The 25338-nt window shown below is 41.0% G+C and overlaps 1 protein-coding gene across 1 annotated transcript; it reads left to right on the top strand.

Annotated features, from left to right (window-relative positions):
* Window positions 1-4886: 4886 nt before the first annotated feature.
* LOC127186484 (leptin receptor-like) lies at window positions 4887-24509 on the top strand. The gene is given in 14 exon segments (XM_051142831.1): window positions 4887-5256; window positions 5410-5527; window positions 7884-8083; window positions 10046-10194; window positions 11564-11723; window positions 11838-11920; window positions 17389-17574; window positions 17576-17609; window positions 20010-20192; window positions 21516-21611; window positions 22553-22566; window positions 23163-23210; window positions 23212-23255; window positions 24113-24509. Coding segments are annotated over 14 exon segments (1758 nt in total). The 5' UTR covers window positions 4887-4901; the 3' UTR covers window positions 24201-24509.
* The last annotated feature ends 829 nt before the right edge of the window (window positions 24510-25338 follow it).

Here is a 25338-nt window from a genome sequence, read left to right as displayed (position 1 = left end):
AGTGTTCCTTGATCTGGGCACAGGCTGGTTGATGGGCCCAAGAGTGGTCTCAAACCAGGTAGAGGAGCTCTAGTTCCTGGAGGTGGGGCTACAGCTGGGGATTGCTCTGTCCTGGTGAGTACTTGGGCTCCAGCAATGCGGGCAGTAGCAGGAACAGCAGGGCTGCTTCCGTGGGCGTTTCTTCCTTACGCAGTCACTACCTGCTGGGGTGGACACCCAGCCCCTTGCACAGGGCTGAGTAATCCAGCAAGGGTCTGGGGACCTAGGAACATCAGTTTCCCTCCCAGCCCCAGGACCTTTTGTAGTGCCACCAAATAGCACTGGCGTAATGCTAGTGTCTTTAGAGGGTGGTTCCTTCCCGAAGGTGGATACCGTGTTTTCCCCATGCAGGGGGAAAACTGTAGGCTTTTCTTTTTCTTTATCCCCATACTCTAGTTGTTTTGAATTCTTTCGTTTGATCTCTGGATTTATAATAACTACAGAGGATCAAGTTTGTATTCATGTCAAAAATCTTGCAGGTGTATCCGAAGATCCAGGCATCTTGCAGGAGATGTCATTCTGTAGTTCGTGTGCTGCAACGTCTTTCGACTGTTTCCTGCAGACACGTTTGCTGTTCTGCAGTATCTTGTGTCCAGAATAAATTTTTTTATTTTATCCATACAGCAGGTTTTCCTAGCTTGGTGGAAGCTTTTCACGTGGTGGGTGGGTGTGGGTCTTGCTCTTTTCTTGGAATCAGCTACTTTGATGTTCATAACCGCTTTAGCAACTTGTTGGTATCAGCTAAGAAGGCCCAGCTTATCTCTACCTGGAAATCCAGCCCAGAGCTGGTTACTGCAGAGAACACTGTAGGTACAACGGACACTCTTGGGCACTCACTGAGGCTATTCTACATTTGACGTACACTTCCACCTCCGGCCCACGTGACTCAGCAATCGTTTTCGGGCGTGAGAGATCTCCTGGGCTTTTCCGTTTGTCTGCAGTGACTCATAGACCTGTGTGTCAGGCATCCAGCCTCCTTTCCTTTCTGCCAACTTTCAACGTTATTTTTAACATCAGAGAAATTGCAGTTTAGCCACAGGTTTCCCAGAGAGGCGAGAGGCAGTGCTTCCCAGAGCCCCGAGCATCTTGTGCGGGTTCCAACCCTGCCGCAGCTGAGCTGTGAAGTCACTTAATTGTCATCTGGTTCCGCTTGTTCAGTCTTACTTGGGCTGGTTGTGGTAACACAGAAATAGTAATGTAAGACAGCGAGGGCGCAGTCAATCCATTCCATTCAACAACTCTCCTTATTGATTACTTAGTATTTTAGAAGTGTTAATTAGTCGGAAAGCAATCTGTGTCGTAGAAGTGTTGGTTTTGAGTCTACCAGGTCACACAGGGAGCATTGTCATGATTTCTTTGGAGAGGTTCTTCACCTTTCTGTGCCTCAGGTTCCTTGTTTGTAAGATCGAGATGTTCATATGACTAGTGGGAAATAATACAGCGAAGTGCTCGTGACAGCACCTGACCTCTTGACAAACGTGCAGCGAATATCAGGCACTATCTTAGTTTCAACATTAATTGCTTGGTGCAAAGTGAGATTGTGAGATGGGCCGAGCTGGAAATCTCAGGGGCGTGGCATGAAGACTGTAGACAACGACCTTATATCTTTATTCCTCAAGTGACTTTCTACTGTCACCGTGTGTGTAATAAGATGCTGATAACTCAGGTCTTGAACTTCTGGGTCGTTTCCTGGGGGAAGCTGCATCTTCTATCAGCAGCTCTTACTGATTAGCTGTGGGGGGTGGGGTGGGGGATGGGAGACACAGTATCCCAGGTGGAGGCATTCTATGTGGTCCCGTGAGGTCAGGTGATGAGGGAAGCTGTGCAAAGCAAAGGTAGCCACGCCCACCTACACTAAAAGTCTTTCTATTAACTATTAGGCAATGTGTTTACTTTCCCTGGAAAGCTCTTTCTTTCTTTCTGTTGTTGTTGTTGTTGTTTTAAAATGTAAAACCTCCCCTTCATAGAAAGAAAGATGCACTGCTAAAAGAATAAGTGTCATTTTTCAAAGTTTTCTAGGATTTAAGCCTGCATGGGAATGGGTTTCTAGAATAGTAACTATTAGCAGCATTCTTACAGTATTTAACTTCATAAAAGATACAACGTTATTGCAAGATGGATATGTTTCGTTTCCGGTTCTGCTTTTCTTTACAATGTATGCCAATATCTGCAAGTTTAGATTTGCTTAGGTTTTCAAACGCCAGCTCATGTTTTGCATTCTTGTATAAGTGGTCAGATAACATAATGAAGCACACACATGCACACAACTTTGTCAGTCTGTTAGCTTGTTCAACAGTCAGTCACATGACTTAACAACTAGACTTTTATATATCACTCAAATATGTTGCTAAACTTCAGACACCCAAACAGAAAGACATGGGGGGAAAAGTGTGAGTAAATAACTACCACCCAGTCAAAATTCCCACAAAAATCAATCTTAAAAGATGAAAATTTTTATTTTGGCTCATATTTTGGCTTTAATCTTGACCCTATTGCTTTGAAACTATGACAACATAGTCTGCAGGAGAGATCTGTTCAGCTCACTGTTGCCCGAAAGCAAACAGTGATGCAGAAGGAGCCTGGATCCCCGTCCTTATCCTGGGCATGCTCCCAGGGACCTGACTCTTTCAGATGGACTATCCCTCATGGAGGCGTCATAGATCCTAGCAGCATGTGATGCTGTCCAGCTTTCAGCTTTTGAGCTCTTGGAGGCATTTATGTTCTTGACCATAATGCTGCCTCAAAATCTTGAATGGCTTAACTACCTCTGAGGGCTACTAGGTGAGGTTTAAGAAAAAAAAAGAATCACCACATAAGAACAAAACTCAGATGCTTGCAGTGAGGACAAAGACTTATCTACTTAAGAAGCTCCCACAAGTATTTCTGTTTAAAGTACCATCCGTGCTGATGAAATCTGTGTGAGCAGGCTCCACGTGTTTTTCTCTCTCTCTCTTTCTTTCTTTCTTTCTTTCTTTCTTTCTTTCTTTCTTTCTTTCTTTCTTTCTTACGATTTATTTATTATGCATACAGTGCTTTGCCTGCATGTACACCTGCAGGCCAGAAGAGGGCATCAGACCACATTATAGATGGTTGTAAACCACCATGTGATTGCTGGGAATTGAACTCAGGACCTCTGGAAGAGCAGTAAGTGCTCTTAACCTCTGAGCCATCTCCCCAGCCCCATGTTTTCTTCAGAGAAGAATCAGCAGCTGCCCTGGAATGAAAGGGTGTATTAAATAAACACAGTTTAGGTAAAGCTACCCGATCTTTATAGAATGTCATGTTTCAAGTGTTTCTTTATGCAGAGGAGTGCTCTATTTGGATGTACGCCTGTAGGACAGGACAGGGCATCAGTTCCCATTACACATGGTTATGGTTGCAGGGAATTGAACTCAGGACTTCTGGAAGAGCAGCCGGTGCTCTTAATCAATCACTGAGCCATCTCTCCAGCCCCGAGATTGTCACTTTTTATTTTTGTTTTAAAGCTTAGATTTAAGCATTTAATCAATCACAAACCATATACATTCTAACTTTAGTTCTCGATTAAGCCTCACTAGATGCATTTGATGTTAAACTAAAACATCTTGAAGGTTTACAAAAAAATCTGTTAACGAAGAGCCCCAATTACGAGCATCAATCTACACCTTTGTAGAAGGTAAGCGTGACTCTGAGGCTTGAGACAGTGAGTGGTGAGGCCATGGAGCTGGCATCTCTCAGGTGTGTGACAGGTGCGGGTCAGCAGTGAGCTCCGTTCACATGGACCCTACATGTTCTTTAGGCTGGGATCACACTCACTTACGCCCATAGTCTAGTGCCCCAGCTGCTGCCCGTGATGTGGTGTTCAGTTCTACGCTGTTCCTGTTTACCATAGCTATGGTTATTGCAGGTATCCAGTGTGAACAGTACGAATAAAACCATTGCTGTAAATTCAGCATGATATTACAGAGAAAATGTGTACCTATTTCTTTACATGTTTATTAGAGTCTTTCATAACTCTGAAGAAAGCAATACCTACCCCCCTTTCTTCAATATTTTGTGCCATAGTTATTTGTGCTAAGAACATATACTATGTTTCATTGATTCTCTTGAAATTTTAAAGTTACATTTTGCATGTTGAGCGTGATGCCCATGTTCAGGTTATAGGACAACTTGTGGGAGTCAGTTCTCTCATTCCTTCCTTTTTTTTTGTTTGTTTTTTGATACAGGGTTTGTCTGTGTAACAGCCCTGGCTGTCCTAGACTCACCCTGTAGACCAGGCTGGTTTCGAACTCAGAGATCCACCTGTCTCTGCCTCCTGAGTGGCTGGGATTAACGGCACGCGCCACCATGCCCAGCTGTCAGTTTTCTCATTCCATCATGTCAGTCCTAGGGATTGAACTCAGGTCATCAGGCTTGTTGGCAAGCACCTTTACCTGCTGAGCCATCTCACTGGTCCCCTCCTTTTTTCTTTAACACTTATTTATTTACTCTCTGTCTCTCTCTGTCTTTCTCTGTCTCTGTCTCTGTCTCTGTCTCTGTCTCTCTGTCTCTCTCTCTCTCTCTCTCTCTCTCTCTCTCTCTCTCTCTCTCTCTGCACATGTGTGCGTGCGTGCCCATACATGCACATTCAATTTTAATATCCTGGAGGAAATGAATTATTGTGCAAGCATGTGATAACTTCACTTAGTCCTGTTGCCTGTCACTTGGAAAAAGACCATTTGTAAAACATAGTTCGAATGAATAAACTCCACGTTGAGAAGCTATGCAGCTGAGAGCAGGGTTCCCAAGGCTCAGAGGGCTCTCCATAGCATCAGCCAGCTTCGCAGTGGACTTATTTGGTTTTGGCAGGGTAACTGGGGATGTGGGAATCTCTTTCCCGTCATATGGACAGCTCACATGACGGTTTCTGTTTCCATCTGAATACCCGCCTTTCTCTCTTTGTTACAGATGTCATGTACTTTCCACCCAAAATCCTGACAAGCGTTGGCTCGAATGCTTCCTTTCATTGCATCTACAAAGATCAAAACCAAATTATTTCCTCAAAGCAGATAGTTTGGTGGATGAATCTGGCTGAGAAAATCCCTGAAACGCAGTATAGCGTTGTGGGTGACCACGTTAGCAAAGTTACGTTCTCCAACTTGAAAGCCACCCGACCTCGCGGGAAGTTTGCCTATGACGCAGTGTACTGCTGCAGTGAGCAGGAGTGCCACCACCGCTACGCCGAACTGTATGTGATCGGTAAGAATCCCAGGGCCTCGTTCATTCTGTCCCATAAGGTCACTTGTCACCATGGACTGTGCTAGAGTCCTATTAAAGATGTAAGGAAAATGTTTTTTTTCATGATCTTTGGTGTTTTTACTTTATATTAATATTTTAATGTGTTTTAAATAGATGTCAATATCAATATATCATGTGAAACTGATGGGTACTTAACTAAAATGACTTGCAGATGGTCACCCAGCACAATCCAATCACTCGTGGGAAGTACTGTGCAGTTGCGGTATCACAGGTATGTGTTATATTGGTTTCTTTGTTTTTCTCGGCCCATGGCACAGTTACATTTTCTGTTAATAGATTACTACGGCAGAAATCTGGCACATTTTTCTCTCTGTGCAGCAGTTTGAATATAATTCGTTAGAAAATTGTGAGGGGTTACATAAATTGTAATCTTTCAAAACATTCACACCGAAGGCTTTTTAAAAAAATGTATTTTGTTTTAAAGTCATATTATCATGTCTGCCAGGCAATTTCCTGGAATTACCTTTTGACTCTTGAGTGACATGAAGGAGAGGCAAGGGTGTTATTTCATACACAGTGTAGTTTGACTCAGAGAACGGGTTCACGTTGGCTGAGCAGAATTTTAGGTTTCATATCACTCAACTAAAGGTCAGTGATTTAGAAGAAGGAGTCAGAGGAGAAGATTCCACAAGATGCGATTGCTTTTTTTTTTTTTTAGAATGAAGTGAACTACATTAGAAAGCATGCAGTAGTTAATAGAGGTAATTGGTTCTTTTAAGAGAATTTTGTGCTTATTTATTTTCACCCCTCTTTGTTTAAAAAGAATTTAAGCCATCTCCATATTGTATTCCCCTTTTCTCTACACGAATGTCTTAACCATGTCTCGCTGGTGGGAAGGTACAAACATCCTTGTTTGTAAAGCCTCCCATGGTAGTTGTCCAGTGTGCTTACTGCACTATACTCTGTGCTCTGATATTTAAATCTGTATTGAAAATGTTCAGTTTGTACAAGGTGTCCATTTGTTCTCAAAATCTAAAATAACTCAGAAAATATCTCCCTTCTCTCAAACCCTGTTATCTGAACTCTGTGCCTCTTGTTCTGAGTCAAACCCCTCTGCAGTATTCGAAGGAAACTGGCAATTTCTACATCTCTTAAATGTGAAAAATTGTTGCCTTTATCCTGTATGCTATGAATATCTTTAAGCCGACCGAAAGTTCATGATAGGCGGTTTTAGTTATATATGTCTTCCCATGCATTTTCACATGCAAACAAATGTCTGCAGAAACCCATTTTCTAAGCCGCACAGCTCCCTTAGCGTCTGGATCCGCAGGGTGGCCATGTAACCAACTATAAATGTGTAATGAGATTTTGAGCCTCCCAAGTGTTAATTTTCTTGCCTGTAAATGGTAGGACTCACATGGTTTTCAGGTGAAACTAATGACATGTCATTTCATTGTAATTGAAGAGTACAACTCCTCTAGGAAGCCTTATCTTGGGGCAGTCAATAAACGGTAACTGCTGTGATGACGATGACGCTCATCTTCCCAAGTCAGACCTTCACCACTGTGTTTCTGCACTACTGTTTTGCTACCCACTAGTGATTACACTTCCCTCAGTTGTTGCATTTTCTCACTCAGCATTAATTATCTAAACACACACGCACTGATAATCTTGAGGGGAAAATATTGCAAAGATGGTAAATGAGAAAAGACTTTAGTGTTTCCATTTTCTGTTTCCTTCTCAGTTTCGTCTCTGTGGAGTGTAGTCAGAGCTTTAGTCACTTAAACACCATTTCAGAGCAAATAGCGACAGAAGGACTGTGTCTTCAAGAAATGTATGGTGTGCTGTGAGGATGTAGGTTGATTAAGACTCCGAATGTATGAAAAAATCATTTCTGAGAAAAATGAATAATGTATTTCCCACCATTCATGTATGGAGCAGGGTTTGGTATTATTTTCATCACATCAGTTTGGACTGGGAAGTCTTAGAGAACTGCCCGTCAGGCCAAACATCACCATCAGTTGCATTCCTGATTTCTGTTGGAAGTTAACTCACTGGGTAAAGCAAGAACCTGCTCTCCATCCACCCCAGGAGTCCCCCTCAATTCTAATTTTGATCCTTATTTCAACAATCATGTCACCAATTCCGGCCTCTAGCATAGGAGTTCCCAACCCTTTGACTAACCTCTAGTTCCAAAAATATTGACGTTGTGATTCTTTACAGTAGCAAAATTAAAGTTATAAAGTAGCAATGAAAATAATTATGTGGTTGGGGTCACCACAACATGGGGAACTGTATTAAAAGGCTGCGGCATTAGGAGAGTTGAGAGCCGTTGGCCTAGCGTAACCACACAGTCCTGCAGGTCTGTTCCTAACTTAGTTCTTGCTCACTCTTCTGACTTCCCGCACTACGCATTGCTCCTGCGGTGCTTTTGTGGAGTTACGGTTTGTGGAAAGACTAAGACCCAGATAAAGCTGGGAGAGCACGGGTGCCTTCCTAGTCCCGACATCAATCTGTACACAGAGAAAATGATCATGAAAACAAATAAATAATACTTCTAAAATGTCTTCTTCCTCTTATCAATACTGTATGTTAACTGGCTATTTTTTTAAAAAAATATCTTTAAGGAGCAGCCTGTACTGTTCTGATAGTCCCTCTATTCATCCTACGTCTGAGCCCAAACACTGCATCTTGCAGAGGGATGGCTTCTATGAGTGTGTTTTCCAGCCGATCTTCCTATTATCTGGCTATACAATGTGGATCAGGATCAACCACTCTTTAGGTTTGCTTGACTCTCCACCGACATGCGTCCTTCCTGACTCCGTAGGTATGTCAGACTGCATTGTGTATTTTCCTTAGATTTGGATGTCATTTTCTAACCACACTAGATTTTGGAGAAAAAAAATGTTTCTGTTTATAAAGAAATTTACAAGATGATTGGCCTTAGAAGCTTCCTAGTTTTGAGGGTTTTGTTTTGTTTTGTTTTTTTTTTTTTTTTTTTACCATTTTGAGCTTATTTTTATATTATTTGCAGCATGTTTGTTTATAAATGTGGATAATAGATTCATAATAGTTGGACATTTCCATATAGCACTTGATGAGTTGTGTGACTGCAATTTTATGAGTTTTTTTTAAATATAAAATGTCAAATATCCCTGCAGCGAAGTTCTGAAAGCATTTGCTATTTTTAATCTGAAAGTTTTGTTTGGATAGTCTGAAGGCTTTGTAATCTGAGTAGCCATACTTTAAGGCTTTAATTGGCCAGGCTAGGTAAGAGAGACATTTAAAAAGATCCAAAGGAAGTGAAGAAACTTGGCAAAAGATAATGAGATCTATAGTGATATTGACAAATTTTCAAAAAGTACATTGAGATTAAAGTATTCAAAGAGCCTTTGAGACATTGGATGTATTCTTCCAAAGTCAGTGTGGAATGTTCGAGAAATAAACCTTTTCTGATCACTTTTTTTGTTGCTATACATTGTTTTGTTAGGAAATTATGCCCAAAACAGTATATTTTTTTCAATTAACCAGTACACATTCGAAGTAGAATCCATATTGTGTTAAATATAGGATAAATTTACTTTAACTATTAGATCTGTTTTTGATATACATGTCCAATGAATTGATTATCTTTTCCTTTGCACAATTCCACTGTGGTTTTTTTTTTTTTTTACCGCAATTGGTGCATTTCCTATAACTCAGTATTTCAGCATAATAAAGGTCCATGAACACATTCACACACAACATGGAGTCGACAACATGCTATCTGGATAACACTGAGTGTTCTGCTTCCCAGGACTAAAGCAAAGAGTTTAAGTCAGGCTCATCTTGCCTTAGGAAGAGAGGAATGTGGAAATTAGGCTTCGGGGGGTGGGGTGGGGTAAATCTCCATGTATTCCAGGCTTTTAAAACTTGGATTAGGCACAAAAACATTTTATATCACCCATTAGCTGTGTGTAGCTCTCCATACTGCCCCATGTGTGCATCACTGTGGTCAGAGCGTACACTCCTGCTGGGCGTGCTTGAGGTGTTTTGTCCGGAATGTTCTACAGTACTAGTTTTGGTGTCTTAAGTGAACAACGAGCACTGGCCAAACAAGAGACTACACTTTTTACACAGTGGTTGTTGTTAGAAGTGGCACTTGGAAGAAGAGAGTGATGCTAAGCACTTACATTGTGCAATCCTTGTTCCCTGTGAGTCAACAGTGCCCTGATTTACAGCACTCAATGGAATCAACAGGTTGAGGGGGTAGACCGGGAATATCTACAGAGGTTTGTCCTAATTTCCCCTATACAATGCCTGTACATGGCCCTAACTGTGGTTTCTCAATTTATGGGCTTTATTCCTCTCAGCCACTAGAGTTGTGTACCTCTTATTCCAGTCAAGGGCCATCCATCGCTCTTTGGATAGTTGAGTGGCAGAGGTACCCATCAAAACAAGGGAAAGAAGAGGAGCATCCTGGGCCATCATCCTGGAGACCTTGGGCTCTACCTGGTGTTAACCTGTTAGATGCTGGCTCATGGCAGCTGTGGAGGGGAGCTGATGGGATCCGAGATAGGAAGGGATGCCCTTAGGAGAAAAGTTTCTTGCCAGCTGGTGTGAAAGTGTAGTACTTAAACATTTGACACGTTGCTATAGCAACTGAACCCATTGCTCCGTTCATGGGGTACTCCCCACAGTAGAGACAAGAGTTTAGAAAGGATGCTGCTTTAGAAACATGAAGTAGAAAGATGGTTAACATTGCTGTTTAAGTTACTGTTACATAATATCTATATTTTTTAATTTCTAGTAAAACCACTACCTCCTTCTAGTGTGAAAGCAGAAATTACCGTAAACATTGGCTTACTGAAAATATCTTGGGAAAAGCCAGTCTTTCCAGAGAATAACCTTCAGTTCCAGATTCGATATGGCTTAAGTGGAAAAGAAATGCAATGGAAGGTACTTTTTTACTTCAAAATGTTTTCTTCTCATCTAATCTCTCTCTCTCCCTCCCTGCCCCTCTCTCCACCTCAATTGAATTTTCTCTGTATAGCTCAGGCTAGCCTCAAAAATCGCTCCGTAGCTAAGACTGGCCTTGAACTTGTGAACCCCTGCTGCTTTAGCCTCCCAAGTGCTGGGACTACTAAATGCTATTTAGTAGTGTTTTATGAGCATATGCTAGTCATAGTTAATACTGGGTTTCATTACGGTATATTTGATCATATTTACCCTTTCTTACCACCTCTTATCCCCTTACCACTGACTCCCCTCCTCTCCCTACCCAGTTGCTCTTCTGCATCTTTGGTAAACATCAGTGGCTATGCCAGTAAGGAGACTGTCTCATTGTCCCTCAGCAGCAGTAAAATCCCCATGGAGAAGAGGGGTCTTACGAACCCTTTTTTCTTCTGTGATTAACCTCACGCATATCTCGTGTAGATGATCACAACTGCTGAGAGTTAGACGTGCAGTGGCATCTTACAGTGTTTTGGAGTCTCAATGCATTACATTATTCATAGAATATATATACAAGAAGTATACTCTCCTGTACTGTGTCAAAATTTAATCCTTATAAGGAACAAAAATGGCTTGATCCTAGCATTTCCCAAAGGATTCTTCATGGGACATTTCCCCAATGAACTGTCCTGTGAAAAAGAGATTGCGTGGTTAAACAGGCTCAAGAAACCCTGCTTTGTTTTACCTTTTTAGTGTAGTGATGTAGTTTATGACTTTAAAGGTTTACAGAAAGGCCTTCGTTGGAGAAACGTTTGCCGTATTTCATCCAATTTTCCACACTCATTTTTCCAGGGACTCACATTTTTTCTAAGGTCTTCTGATATCTTTCAGTAGCATGGGGCAGATTTTTTTTCTTTTAAATCACAACGTCGAGTGTGCATATGGGAAAGCTTATGTCACTTTTGCACCAGCGGCTTGCTAAGACTGGAAATACGAGAAACTGTGACTACCTCATTAGCACGGTCACCTCAGTTGCAGTGTATGTGAGTCTTATCCGTTTGGTTCTCTGGAGAAGGTCCCATCTGATCACCATGTTAGAATTCTTGTCTTTGTGGTAGAGAGAGGATCAGAGGACAAGGATTAGCAGTGCAGCAAGAGTGTGTTTGGAATTGACCTTGTCAATACAGCAAGTTGACACAGGAGTGAGCAGATGTGGGAAGCAGCATTCCTTTGACTGGCCAAACTTCATGTGTTTCTGAAGTGGGAAAATACAATATTGCTCTATCTTAAGTTTGGAATAGTGTTAAGTTCTAAAGTAAAAGTGCATCAGGACCCATGGGAGGCACATGTGTTAACAGTGTGACTGCCTTTACAGATACATGATGTATTTGATGCAAAATCAAAGTCGGCCAGCCTGCCAGTGCCAGACCTGTGTGCAGTGTATGTGGCGCAGGTGCGCTGCAGGCGCTTGGATGGCCTCGGGTATTGGAGTAACTGGAGCAGCCCGGGCTATACGCTTATCATGGACGTAAAAGGTCTGTGGACATTTCTTACTGTTTCTTGAAAGCACGGGAATGGGTGCTTCACAAGTGACTGAACGCATCCCGTCCAAGGCCGCGCTCCAACTTGGGTCCCTTGTCATTCCGCAGTTCCTTTGCGAGGACCTGAGTTTTGGAGAATAATGGATGGCGATGTCACTAAGAAGGAGAGAAATGTCACCTTGCTCTGGAAGGTATTTCCTATTTCTGTCTTTTAGTGTATTCGAAAGTTATGTTTGTCTATGCTTTCCTTAGAACCCTGCTATTATTTATCTCACAGATGACCCTTTATTTAAAGCATGGGGAGGTGGGGTTGTTCAGGGCTGAGTGTCCAGAATATTGGCATCACCGGGTGCCTTTATCACTTTCTCAGTTCAATTATAATTGTGTCATTCCAGTTCTGGCAAAGTCTTGAACTCTTTGAGCTTCATATTTTCAACTGTATTAGGATAAGATTACTAAATGAAAATTAGTGTTACTTTAAGTTCACAATCTGGTTTCGATTGAATCCTGAACAATGTAAACATGGCCTTGGCCCTCAAAGTCTGATTTGGGAGTAAAATACACAAGGTAGGCAATGTTGTGTTTATTATATAAATGTGAAATCAATCTCAGTCCCCACGAGGAAGGAAGTTAGTGCAAGTTTTAAAATGCTTTATTGATCTATATAAAAATTGGGGTATATAAGAGCTTGCGTCCACTTAATTTTGTAATTCCAGTTACTATATAACTTTGTTTACATGATAGTACAACTTCTAAATTGGCTTTCATTTTGACCTTTTTACTTGAAAGTAACATTAAGAGTTGATGCTGATATTTGTTAGATATTGAGGGTTTCTGCAGAGAGGGATGAGCAGTGATATGGCTCAGAGTTTGGTAGGGTCAGCCAGGAACAGAATCTGAGAAACCTTATCTTTATCTCCTCATAGCTGTAATGACTGCCCCTGGCCCAGGCTACAGCTGACCTCCTCTCCTTCCTCACACTCCATTGTGCCCTTGAACAGAGCAGTGGCTCTTTTATCCAGGCAGTTCCCATGCTTTCCTTATGCCTCGGTCCTTATGTTTCCTCAGTGATGGTGCCTGGTGGGACTTTCTGTAATGACAAGAACAGTTTGTATGTGCATCGTCCAACATGGCGGCCACCTGTCACTTTATGGCTTTACTTGTGTCTCGAGTGATACAAAACCTAAATTTTCACTTTTTACTTAGTTGAATTAACTTATACTTAAATGGCCACAAGTGGCTGATAGTAGTCATATTGGACAGTAGAACAATGTATATTCCTCAGGGTTGATCTGAGAGTGTCTTTATTAGCCTGCTGTCTCTCAAAGTACTTGAATTCCTTTCCTTGGACGCATGCTCTTTTATTAGCTTGGTTTCTCCTTTGTGTTGCTTTGGTTTCCTAAGCTGAGTAGTATTTTAGTGATTATGGTCCCTGTGTCAGTCAAGGTTGCATCACTAGCAAAGCCTCTGTGATAAACAGCTTATAAGGAAGAAAGGCTTACCTTGGCTCAGGGTTCCAAAGCTCTGTGTTTTATTGGTGCCTTTACTTTGGGGCCATTATGGTGGGAGCACATGGCTAAAGAAACTGACACATACCCCTCCTAATGTCAGGGACATGAAAAAGAGAAAAGAGAAAGAGAAGGGTCCAACAGCCCTTCGAGGAGTTCCTCTAAAGACCTTACTCCTTTTCACTAGGGCCTAAGGTCTTCCCGACAGCATGGCAGGTTGGTGGTAAACATTTACCAAATGGCTTTGGGAGAGATAGTCAAAACCAAATCATATCAGTTCCCTAATCTAGGTTCTAACACTGGAGTGAAGTTTTCTAAGGGTGTGCAGGCTATGCAGTCAACATCTCACAGAGTCACAGGGTAAGAATACGTGCATTGAAAAACAAGTTCTGAACTTCTGGCAAGATGGCTCAGTGGATAAAGACACTTGTCACCAAACATCATAACCTGAGATTGGTCCCTGGAATCTACATGGTGGAAGAGCAGAAGTGACTTCCAAAAGGTGTGCTTTGGCCTCCACATGTGTGCCATGGTATTAACACACACACACACACACACACACACACACACACACATATACACACACTCACACACACAATAAATATTGCTTTTAAAAGTAACAATCTCTGACATTTTTACATATAAAAATTTTAAGATAGGTTTAGACTAATATAAAAATACCAAAGAACATAGAGAATTTCCTCAAATCCCCATATCCTATTTTCTTTACAAATAACATCTTGCATTAATATGATGCATTTGTTACAGTTAATTTAAAAATTCTGATGTCATTGTAATTAAAGTTCATAACTGATTCCAGCCAAGTTAGAATTTTGTATAATTTTTCCCAAATGTTCTGATGTTTGCTCATGATTAGATTGCCCTATGGGTTTGGGGTAGAAAGCACACATTTTTAAAGCAACATTTTGTCATGCTATATTAAGGCTACATACTACCCTAGGACAGCAGAGCTGACGTGAATCTTGCTCAGGTAGCTTTGAGAATGGTGTAGCCTCTTGCTGTATGGTGACTCCCTTTTTGTGTTGTACTTTTTGGAATGAAGTCACCATGACAAGCTGGTTGTGAGTAGAGAATCTAGAAAAAATGATTTAGAATTCTTTCTCATGGCAGATTCTATCTTGCATCACATTCATTTATCCAATTATTTGTGTCAGTGAGGAATGTGAGTATTTAGTTATGCATTGGGTTATACTCTAATATGGACTGAGTATTTTTTTTTTTTTAATGAAAATACTTTTAGAGGTTTTGGATTTTGGGATACTTGTACATTCTTTACAGTAATACATTTCTAATCAAACACCTGGAATTCAAACTGCTTCCAGATCTGAAACTTCTCAGGCATCATGTTAGCTCTTCAGGAGTCATGGGTTGCAGCAAGATTGGATGCCAGGGTTAGAGATGCCCACTTGTTGTTCCCGGTTTTCCTGCCCCGGTCATCAGAGCCTCTTTGAATTGAGCCATGTCTCTGGCACACCTCCATCATTGGAGGTGTTAATTAAAACAAACAAACAAGCAAACAAACATTTTTAACATTCATGTATTTGTTGTTTGCTTAGTGTGTGCTGTGTAAACACTTGAGTACCCCTGACACAGGTATGGAGTCAGAGGACAATTTACAGACATTGGTTCTCTCTCTCTCTCTCTCTCTCTCTCTCTCTCTCTCTCTCTCTCTCTCTCTCTCTCAGAGTTGAGTTCTGATGATCAAACACAAGCCATCAAGTTTGGTGGCAAAGGCGTTTATACTAGCAGTCTTGCCAACCCTATTCTTAGTTTTTTAAGTGTTGATAAGTTGAACTTTATTAAAATAAATTCTGGCCCCATGAAATACTGTCAAGAGAATGAAAGGTTCATTGTGGCGAGGATGCTTCAGTTTCAACAGTAAGAAAACAAATAGCCCAACAAAAATATGGACACAGCATATAAAGTAAAACAACAATGAAATATGATTCCGTATAGATTAGAATGGTTAATTATTCTTAAAGATATCCAAATTACTGGTTGAGAATACAGGACAGCAAGAACTTGGTTTGTTGCTAGTGGAAATGCAAATGTGTGCAGCCACTGTGCAAGTTAAATGTAGCCTTGATGGAGCATCTTGCTCAAAGATGCTTCCCTGGGTGACTCGAAAACTTTCCCTATATGAAAACTTGCATATACGTTATTCAGACCACTGCCTTCATAATTATTATTCCAAAGAGACTCTTCTATAGAATGCTGAGGTGGTAGGCATATTTACCCAAACTCAAAACTTCGTAGGACAAAGGTTAAACCTTAAAGCACACAGATTAAAAAAAATTATCATAGACTGGAAGATTCCAGGGTGAAATACAGACTATGACTAGGGTATCTCTGTCACAAGTGTATGAAATTACCTCACTCAGGGTAGCAAAGAAAAAGGCCTAATTAGTCTTGGAAATGAATCTGGAGGGCGAAAGATGTGAGACACTACATAGATACTTCGGATTTGTACATTTCTCTAGGGATGCAGTATATATGTTTATTGTGGAATGGAAAAGTTAGGGAAGGTGAATGGAGGTGAGCCCATTTTTCACTGCTCTCCTGGAAGGCTCCAAACCAGCAAGGGAGTCAGCCAGAATGATTCGTGTACTCATAGATTTGAATTACAGATCAGCTCATGCTAAGCTTAAAGAAACATTTAGAGATATGTGTATGTCCAGGGGCTTGTATACATGCATATACTCCTGAGTTTGTAAGCTAAGATGGCCTGAAAGGTAAGACAGTCTTGGAAAGGGGAATGTTTCTAACACTATTATCCAGTCAAGGAAATCAGGAATTGAGAGAAAAGTTTATTTTAGGCTTGGGGTGGGAAATGTAGAGGTGAGCCATGAACATCTTATGATAGCTTTGATTTTTTTTTACTTATGATTACAAAAATAAATATCAACACATAAAATGGCATGGATGTTTTTCAGATAAAATAAGACTAGTGCTTCTGTACAGCTTTTTTTTTTTTTTTTTTTTGGTGGTTCCTCACATCATGCCTCCACCCTGCCACCCATGAGGGTCTGCCACTGCAGGATACATGCATCTGTGTGAGTGTGTCTCTGTCACTTGTGACTTGGAGACACCTATTCTAGTCTGTTTTTTTTTTTTTTTTTTTAATAAAACTCAGCTTGTTGTAGTTTTCTAAGGGACTGGGCAGCATTCAGTTTTACCTGCAATATAGGTGGTTACTGAGAAATGAAGGCCATGGCTGGACTCTCCACAGTGGATGTGCAGCATTGGAGCTGCTATGTGTTTTATACAGGAGTCGTCCATAACATGGTATGATTTATACATACATACATACATACATACATACATATATATATATAAAACTATGGGACCGAAATACGCAGGGTCACATATGCTGCCCAGAAAACTTCTGTTATTTGTTAACCTTCAAGGTTTTCATTTGTTTGTTTGTTATAAAAGATTTATTTATTTATTTATTATTTATACAGGATTCTGCCCACACACCAGAAGAGGGCACCAGATCTCACTGTAGATGGTTTTGAGCCACCATATGGCTGCTGGGAGTTGAACTCAGGACTGTTGGAAGAAAAGACTGAGTCAACTCTCCAGCCCCATTTTGTTTGTTTGTTTGTTTTTTTTCAAAAACTCTTCTTGCTCTGGACTGTCTTCTGAGCACATCCTGGGAGGAACAGTGGCAGATTTAATTTGTTTGGGTTCTCGAAATGGCAATAAACACCCGAACTTCCTGGTTTCTTCCTGAGCAGAACCTTCCCCTGCTTGTTAGACGAGGAACCTTCCTATGTCAGTTTTTCTCTGTGACTACAGTGGAAACGCTTAGCATTTCCTGTGTGTTCTTAGTATTTCAAATGTCTTACTTGTGTTCTCACTTCATTATCTTGAAGGGATTTAGTCACTAGGTCTGAAGAAAAAACAAAGAGGAAAATAATTTCCTTGTGCTGCATGCCTTATACATACCTACTGTGTTGCTCAGTTCCCACTCTCCTCTGCTCCCCAAGCTCTCATTACTAGATTGAGCAGTGCCTGCCCCGGTCTAACTCCTGTTTCCTGGTGGGAATGTGTTGTAAGACATCCATAAGCTCAGTTCATATGACCACAGTGGTCCGGGTGCTAATTAAGTTTTGTGTTTACTGCAGCCCCTGATGAGCAATGCCTCACTATGCAGTATGAGGAGGTATGTGGTGCAACACCATAATGCCTACAATGGGACATGTTGGTCAGAAGACGCAGGAAAGCAGACCAATCTCACCTTCCTGTGGGCAGAGCAAGCATACACGGTCACAGTTCTGGCCATTAATTCCATTGGTGCTTCCCTTGCCAATTTTCAACCTAACTTTCTCAAGGCCCATGAGCAAAGGCAAGAGATGCTGAGGGGCGGCTGACCACCCCATTCATTTATTTTTATGTTGGTTCATGTCTTGTTCCTTGTTATTATTTCAGCCCCACTATTAGGCAGTGATGTGGCCTGCTTGCCACATCTTGTCCTATAGCCCTGCATCCACATCATTCTTGCCCCCCTCCCCTCCAACTCCTCCCATGAACCCCCTCCAAAATTCATAATCTCATCTTTATTCTTTATTATGCATATAAACATAACTTACTGAGCCTGTTCAGCTTTGCTCTTTTGTACATGTGCCCAGGGCTGACCAATTGGGATTAGTCAGTCTGTGAGGAAACTCGTCCCTGGAGAAGACTGCCTCTTCCTCTCTCAGCAGACACTGATCACCTATGGCTCTTTATCTAGGGTGCGTCCATGTGGAATTTCCCCTGTCAACACTGGCATGTCAACTAGCATTGTCATTTATATTGTTCTTATTCAGGCAACCATATTGTTTAGAGTTTATGTCCAGGGGACACTATTGACAGTAGATGTCCTCAGCTCCTACAGTACTTCCTTCTTCTATTCCATGGTTTTCCCCGGAGCCTTAGATGTGCAGGATGCCCTGCTAATGTATTAGTTGGGCTTGGATACCCCCTTTTAGTATGTAACCTCTGCACAACCCTTCTTGTCTAAATTATCCTCTGAACAGTCTAGGATCCACTTTCATACTCCTCTCTTCTCCATGTGAGAAATACATTGCCAACCAAAAACCAATTATGTACATCTGGTAGAATATATCTGAAACAGCAGTATTAGCAATAGAATGTTCTAGTGAATCTAATACTTAAACCATTTGGAATAATAAAGGTGGGTCACTCTCTAAAAATTAGAATATAGAACATTTTATATTTAAATATAAAGTATTTTGTTATATATAATATTCTATAACTACTCACTACATATTATGGTATACATTTTCATGAGGTATATTTTTAATACTTATATATAAAATACTGTGTATTTTAGCAATAGCATCATAAGCTATATGGACTCAAATTAACTGCTGAGACTTGGAAACTGTTGTGGACTTTGTGAGTAGTGACCACCTCACCTTCATTAATGTTGGTATATTTGATTGTTCTGAGCATTGATACTTTCCATTTAAATGTCAGAGTATGTATGTATGTAGAGTTCAGAGTACAACTTGTGAGAGTTAGTTTTCTCCTTCCCACATGTGGGTCCTAGGAAACATAATGCAGGTTGTCAGACTTGGTGCTAGTGCCTTTACCTGCTGGGACATCTTGCTGGCCCAAGAGTCACACAGAAAAGGAGCTTCTAATCTGGATTGTGTATCAAGAATACCATTTTAAATAGAAAACACTCACCTTCTGGCAACTTTACCAACCTGCTAACCTTTCCAAGAGTCACTTCTTTCATGAAGTCTCTAATTGCTTAAATTTGTCATATTCCTTCTTTAAAGTTCAGGGCACATTCTAAAACTTTAAGGATAATTTATGCTTTTCAATTAAAATTATCACCATATGTCTTTGTGAGTGTGTGCATGTTTATGGGCATGCATACTACAGTGAGTGTGTGGCGGTCAGAGGACAACTTAATAGAGTTGATTTCATCTTCCACCTTTATGTGGGTCCTGGGGATTGAGGCAGGGTCTCATTGTCTAGCACTGGCTGGCCTGGAACTCACTGTGTAGACCAAGCTCACGGAGATCTGCTTGTTTCTCTGTCCTGTCAGTGCTGGGACAGAAGGCATGTGCCACCGTGCCTGGAGAGGAGTATGATTTTTGGAAACAAAGTGAACAGGAGCTTGATCTTGGATGGAGGGTAGAGAAGCCATCTTAGGAAAATAATGTCGATTGCAAACTAAATTTCCTCCCATAGGTTTGGGGTGGGGGAAGTCTCAGCTTCCAGCAGATGCACAGCTGGTCATGTTTTCATTGCTCAGGGGAAGAGGTAAAGTAAAACAAGGGTGGCTTCTGCATGGAGAAACACACTCAGCCAAGAGTGGGTTGAGATATGGCCCATGCGAGGGTCGTGTTGGCATCATAGGAATGGCCTCTTCATAGGTGGAAATGCACTGAGACATTCAGACAGGCTCTGCCAAGGGGATTCTTTGAAAGAGTCACTCACCAGTGGGAGAGAAGAGCAGGGGAGAATTGGAGAGCATGATTAATAGACTTGTGTGGGATTGCAGCTGAGAACAATTTTGACCCTATCAAAACTCCACGTTTAGATCTGAGGCAGAATCCCTCTTTTTCTCCATGTCACAGACCCCTTGCATTCTGCCTGTGTGATTTCCATGCTGTTTGTATAAATCCTCTGCCTCCTCTTCCTTCTCCGTTCACCTGCCATTTCTCAAGACCGTTAGCAGATTTTCATTTATCTTGAATTGAAAACAACCTCCTTTTCTTCCCCTCAGTGAGTGTTGTGCAGTCACTCAGTGCTTACCCGCTGAGCAGCAGCTGTGTGATCCTGTCCTGGACACTGTCACCTGCTGATTACAATCTATTTTACCTGGTTATCAAGTGGAAGAATCTTAATGAAGATGATGGAATGAAATGGCTTAGAATCCCTTTGAACGTCAAGAAGTATTATATCCATGGTATGTGTCCAGTACTTTTCCTGGCTTAGTATGGCACTATTGATGGCAATTCAGATAAGAAATTGGTTAATGACAACCTCAAAATGAGGGTGCCAAGAGCTACCAACTGAATTATAATCTGATTGCCCCATCAGGACATTTGCTGAATTTCTGTGAGCGTTTCTTTTATGTTTTATGCAGATGCAATCAGATGCCTTATATCTTCTCCCCAACCCTTTCTGTCAGAATATGTGATGATCGTGTAACCTTTTATAAGTGTATGTGAGGTATTTACTTAGTTGAGCTCATATTGATTCTGTCTTGCTTTTTAATGTCTTCTAAGGTCTAATGCCAGATTTCCCTCCACCTCAGTACCCAAATTATAATGCCATTAAGCAGTGAGGGGCTGGCTAGGTTAGAAGTCTGAGGACTCTGGACCTGCTGACCTAGGTCAGTGTTATCATTGCAAGAGCAGCCAGTTACTCTGAGAGGTAAAGCCAAGAGCAGTAACAGCTGCAGGCATCTAGAATTTGGCCTCAAGATAAATTTATTTGCACAGTACAAGCAAGGAACCAAGGTCACTGTCACCGCTATAGCTGGTTACTCTATACTGTAAGCCAGAGGGATGACAGATGCAGGCTTCTCAGAGCCTTGTCTCTTATGATCCGCAGGTCTTATGTCATTATCATCTGCAGGAATCATTGCCAGATCTGTCTTGAACATTGTGCACATCGTCTTTCTCCATGTATTGAGATGCTCAGATAACACCAGAGAACGTCTTTTTGAGTGATATCTGCAGGCTACTTTCTTTTTTGGTTTTTGTCCGAGACGGGTTCCTCTGTGTAGCCTTGGCTGCCCTGGACTCACTTGTAGACCAGCTGGCCTGGAACTCACAGAGATCCTCCTGCCTCTGCCTCCCTGAGTTCTGGATTACAGGTGTGTGCCACTGCATCTGGCTTTGCAGGCTATTTTCAATAGGGAAAATGAAGTTAGCTGAACTCCTTTAGGAAGAGAATCCTCCCTACTCTCAGGATGACAGGAGAAGGGAGAGCCTGATGTCCTGGAGTAGGAAACTCAGGAAAAAAGAAAACATGCCTTGAATTTGAACAAACTGGCTCATCCTGGCACATGCCCTTGGAAACCAGTTATTTGTATTTAAGAGTTTTGAAAACTTATTTGAAAACCAATATCATTTCTAGCAAACTTGGAGTGTTTAGGTTATTTTTGAAATTCCTTTAGTCATCAAGTCAATCCTGAAATAGTGACTAGTGTTTCAATAGCATTGGCTGCAGTTTTCTATATAGATTTCATTCTTACTTAACATGAGCTATACTTTCTTTTCAGATAATTTTATTCCCATTGAGAAATATCAATTTAGCCTTTACCCAGTATTTATGGATGGAGTTGGAAAACCAAAGATAATTAATGGTTTCACTGAAGGTAAAAATAAATGTATTTTCCTTTATAAAAAGTATTTGTGTGTGGTGTGTGTGATACTGATGTTCTGCACATGTGCCTTACACTCAAGTACAGACCAGGGGACAACCCTTGGTACCCCACTCCTTCTACTGTAGGTTCCCGGGATTGAACATGGGTTGTTGGGCTTGCATTGCAAATGCTTTCCCTGATGAGGTGTCTGCCAGCCTTACTTTACTTGTTTTTCTCTATGTGCTTCCTGGTTTGTCAGCAGTTATGCTATCACTGGATTAATTTCTTCCTTATCGGATCATGGAAGAGCTGAGATTTTTACCTAGAGGTGTCATTGGGTTGTTCAAGGAATTTCTTTCTTTCTTTCTTTCTTTCTTTCTTTCTTTCTTTCTTTTTTTCTTTCTTTCCCTCTCTCTTTCTCTCCCTTTCTTTCCTTTGTCTGAAAATTGATCATTAAATTCACCGAGCATGCTCTGTTGGATTACTGTACTTACCCATGTTTCAATTTTTTATCACTTTTAAAGTTATTAAGTCCAAGTAACTTAAATAATGGAGTTTCAAAAGAGAAACATTGTAGTTGCTTCAGAATAATATTTATTACTCAACAAGTATTTGTTGATCATTGTTCTAAGGACTGGAGACCAAATGGTGAACATAAGTCTGTCTTTGTGGGAATTACATTCCTACTGCTACAGAGGAAGTGATGATCAGGGAATGTTATACTTAGATACAGCACCAGGAGAAGGGCAAGGCCTTGAAGAGCAGAAACAGGAGATGAAGACGAAGTTAAAACGTGGTGAGGAAAGGATGGAGGTGGTCCTTCTGTGGGCTCTTGTGCTTGATCAAAGCTCTGAGTATGGAAAGGAAAAATATGTGAGATATGGTGCCACACCCTGAGGCCTTAAGCAGCAGGACACCAGTGTGTCTGCATCTGAAAAGATGAATATTGGCAGATGCTGTCAACAGGGTCCGCAGGAGCAGAAAGTGAGTTCATCATGGCACCTTTAACTGGTGCTCAGACTCACAGAGTTAAAAAACGATTAAATGGAGATGTCTCGCAGTACATAATTCTAAATCAATGTTTTGCTAGATTTCAAGTATAATATTAGTCAAAACAACTATTAATGTGGACATAATGTATTTTTATTTCTCCTTTAAAATACTTATTTTAGGTTTTACATATATGACCGCTTGCCTAAACATATGTCTGTGCAGCAATGCATTCCTGACACCCCCCAAAGACCAGAGCCAGAGCCGGGTATCCTGGACCTGGAGGTGGTTGTGAGCTGCCATGTGGGTGCTGGGAAGTGAACCAGAGCTGGTGCTCTGAGCCTCTGAGCCACAATCTCTGCAGTTCCTATTTTCTTCTTTTTAAAGTTTCTCTGTGTTTGAAGGTAAAATAGACATAGTGACATTAGCATATGTGGTATGTTTCTGTGTGTTTTAAAAGTAATATAAACATGGTCAAATTAGAATGTGTGTTCTGTCCAGTGATTTACAGAATGGTCCTCTGTAAGTGGCTGGTCATTTGACTCGCGTCTCTCTTCAGGGGATAAGGGACAGCAGCGGAATGATGCAGGGCTGTATGTGATCGTACCCATAATTATTTCCCTCCTGTGTCCTCCTGCTTGGAACACTGCTAATCTCACACCAGAGGTATTGCACTTGGTTAAGGGCCTGTGCCATAAAGAGTGTACTTAAGTGTATTCAAAGTCAGATATGATATAAGCCCAACTCATAATATTAACTAACATAATTGCGTTAAAAGTGCTCTTATATGTGTTCCATATGCAATTAGCATGACACAAAGGAAAGGTTGTTTCAGGAAATGACTTTCATCTTGATATGAACAACGTACGTGTGACAGCAGAATTCAGCTTTACATTTCCCCCCCGTAGCTGGGTGCTGGTGGTGCACACTTTTAATCCCAACACTTGGGAGGCAGAAGCAGGTAGATCTTTGTGAGTTCAAGGCCAGCTTGGTCTACAGGACAGCCAGGGATACATAAAGAAGCCCTGTCTCAAAAAAACAAAAGACAACAACAACAATTCTGTGTATGCATTCAGGACTCAGCTGACTCGTAACAGAGAATCCCGCACAATGTGTTCTAAGGTTTGGTAACAGTGGCTTTTAGAGCTCTTCTGTCTGGACTGGAACTTTTAGTGAGATCATGAGCTGGTGCTTTAGTTGAATGGGTGGGCAGGGGTGGGAGTCAGAACCATGTCAAGTGGGCTTGTTTCTCATGTCCCATATGATGGCCATTTAAAATGTTTTCTAAGGAAAACTTATACAAGGGAGTTAGTTACTGAAGCATACAGCTTTCAGTAAGAGGAGGTTGGCTGTTCATTGCTGTTCATGGGCATTTAGTGAACACTTTATGGAATCAAATGTAAATATGGATGTGGCCCTACTGAGCTGAGCCAGTGGACCAGTGCTGATTCTGTATGTTAGCTGTCAATGTTTCTTCAGTCTGAATATTTCTGTAACCACAGTGCTGTATTTCTCCTTTGCAGAATGAAAAAGTTATTTTGGGAAGATGTTCCAAACCCCAAGAATTGTTCCTGGGCACAAGGACTTAATTTCCAAAAGGTCACTTTTTAAGTATTTTAACCCAGAATATCTAAGGCTGCACTTTAGATAACTTATGACTTCTAGATTTTTAAATATCTTTAAAAGGCTTTATTTTGCTCAACTCATTTTTAGGAAGTCTGTTCCTCATTTGTCCTTAGCAATAGCTGGCTGTAGGCATTTCATCAGAGGAGACAAAGTTCTGCCCCTTATCTCATGAGAGTTGACAGCACATCTTTCTTTCTTCTCACAATACATGAAAAATAAATACTACAACAGAAAGTAACATTACAGATGGAGAATAGATAGTTGACTCTTTTCTGTCAGTATAAGTGAGCTGTCTTTTTTTCCAAAAGGCTTAGAATAATATAAATTTCTACTATTTAATATCCACAATTACAAGTACAATGATATTTTTAGACACTATAATCTTCCTTCAGGACACAGAATAATAAAACTCACAGTGAAGCTGATTTGTAGGTGAAAGAAAGTGACCCTTGTGGCATTTAGAGGTCTTAGGTCTCAGTTATTGCTTTCTGTTGCAGCTTTACATATTTATACATTGTAGGCTATTGCTGCCTTTGTGTTAACCCTGGGCTCTTCTGTCACCAAAAGCAGAATTAAACAACAAAACAAAACAAACAAACAAAGCTTATACTTGTTAGGTACATCATTTTGAACCAGGATTAGCTTCCCCATTTGGAGCTTATCCTGATAGCAACTATTACAGATGTTGGCATGGCCCTTTGGGAGAAGTAATTTTCCTCTTCTAGCCTGACAAAGATATATAAATATAAAAAAATGAAACAAAATTTGTGGGAAACATCTTGCTGGAAAGAGAAGAGAGAAAATAGAATGCTTTTAAAAACTCTCTTCCATTTGTTTAAAATGCTGTTTGCAACTCACTAAACCAATCTCCCAATGTTCAAGTGGCATATGACTTGCAGCTTGTCCGTGAATGAACAAGCACACACCCTTGTACACACCACAAACAGCTCAACTGGTTGAATCAGAGTCTTTGATCAGATGGAACAACACCCTGTTTTCAAAGGGGCAGCTGTGCAGCTTTGCATTCAATCATTTGTTCTGTGGACTCTTTGCTTTTCCTAATGCTAGCATCTGATGCCTCAGCTGGGCTCTGCCACCCTCTAACCCTGGACTTCTTTTATTT

This window comes from Acomys russatus, unplaced genomic scaffold (assembly GCF_903995435.1).
Source record: "Acomys russatus unplaced genomic scaffold, mAcoRus1.1, whole genome shotgun sequence".
Lineage (NCBI taxonomy): Eukaryota > Metazoa > Chordata > Mammalia > Rodentia > Muridae > Acomys > Acomys russatus.
This window is presented reverse-complemented; position numbering and strand designations above follow the sequence as displayed.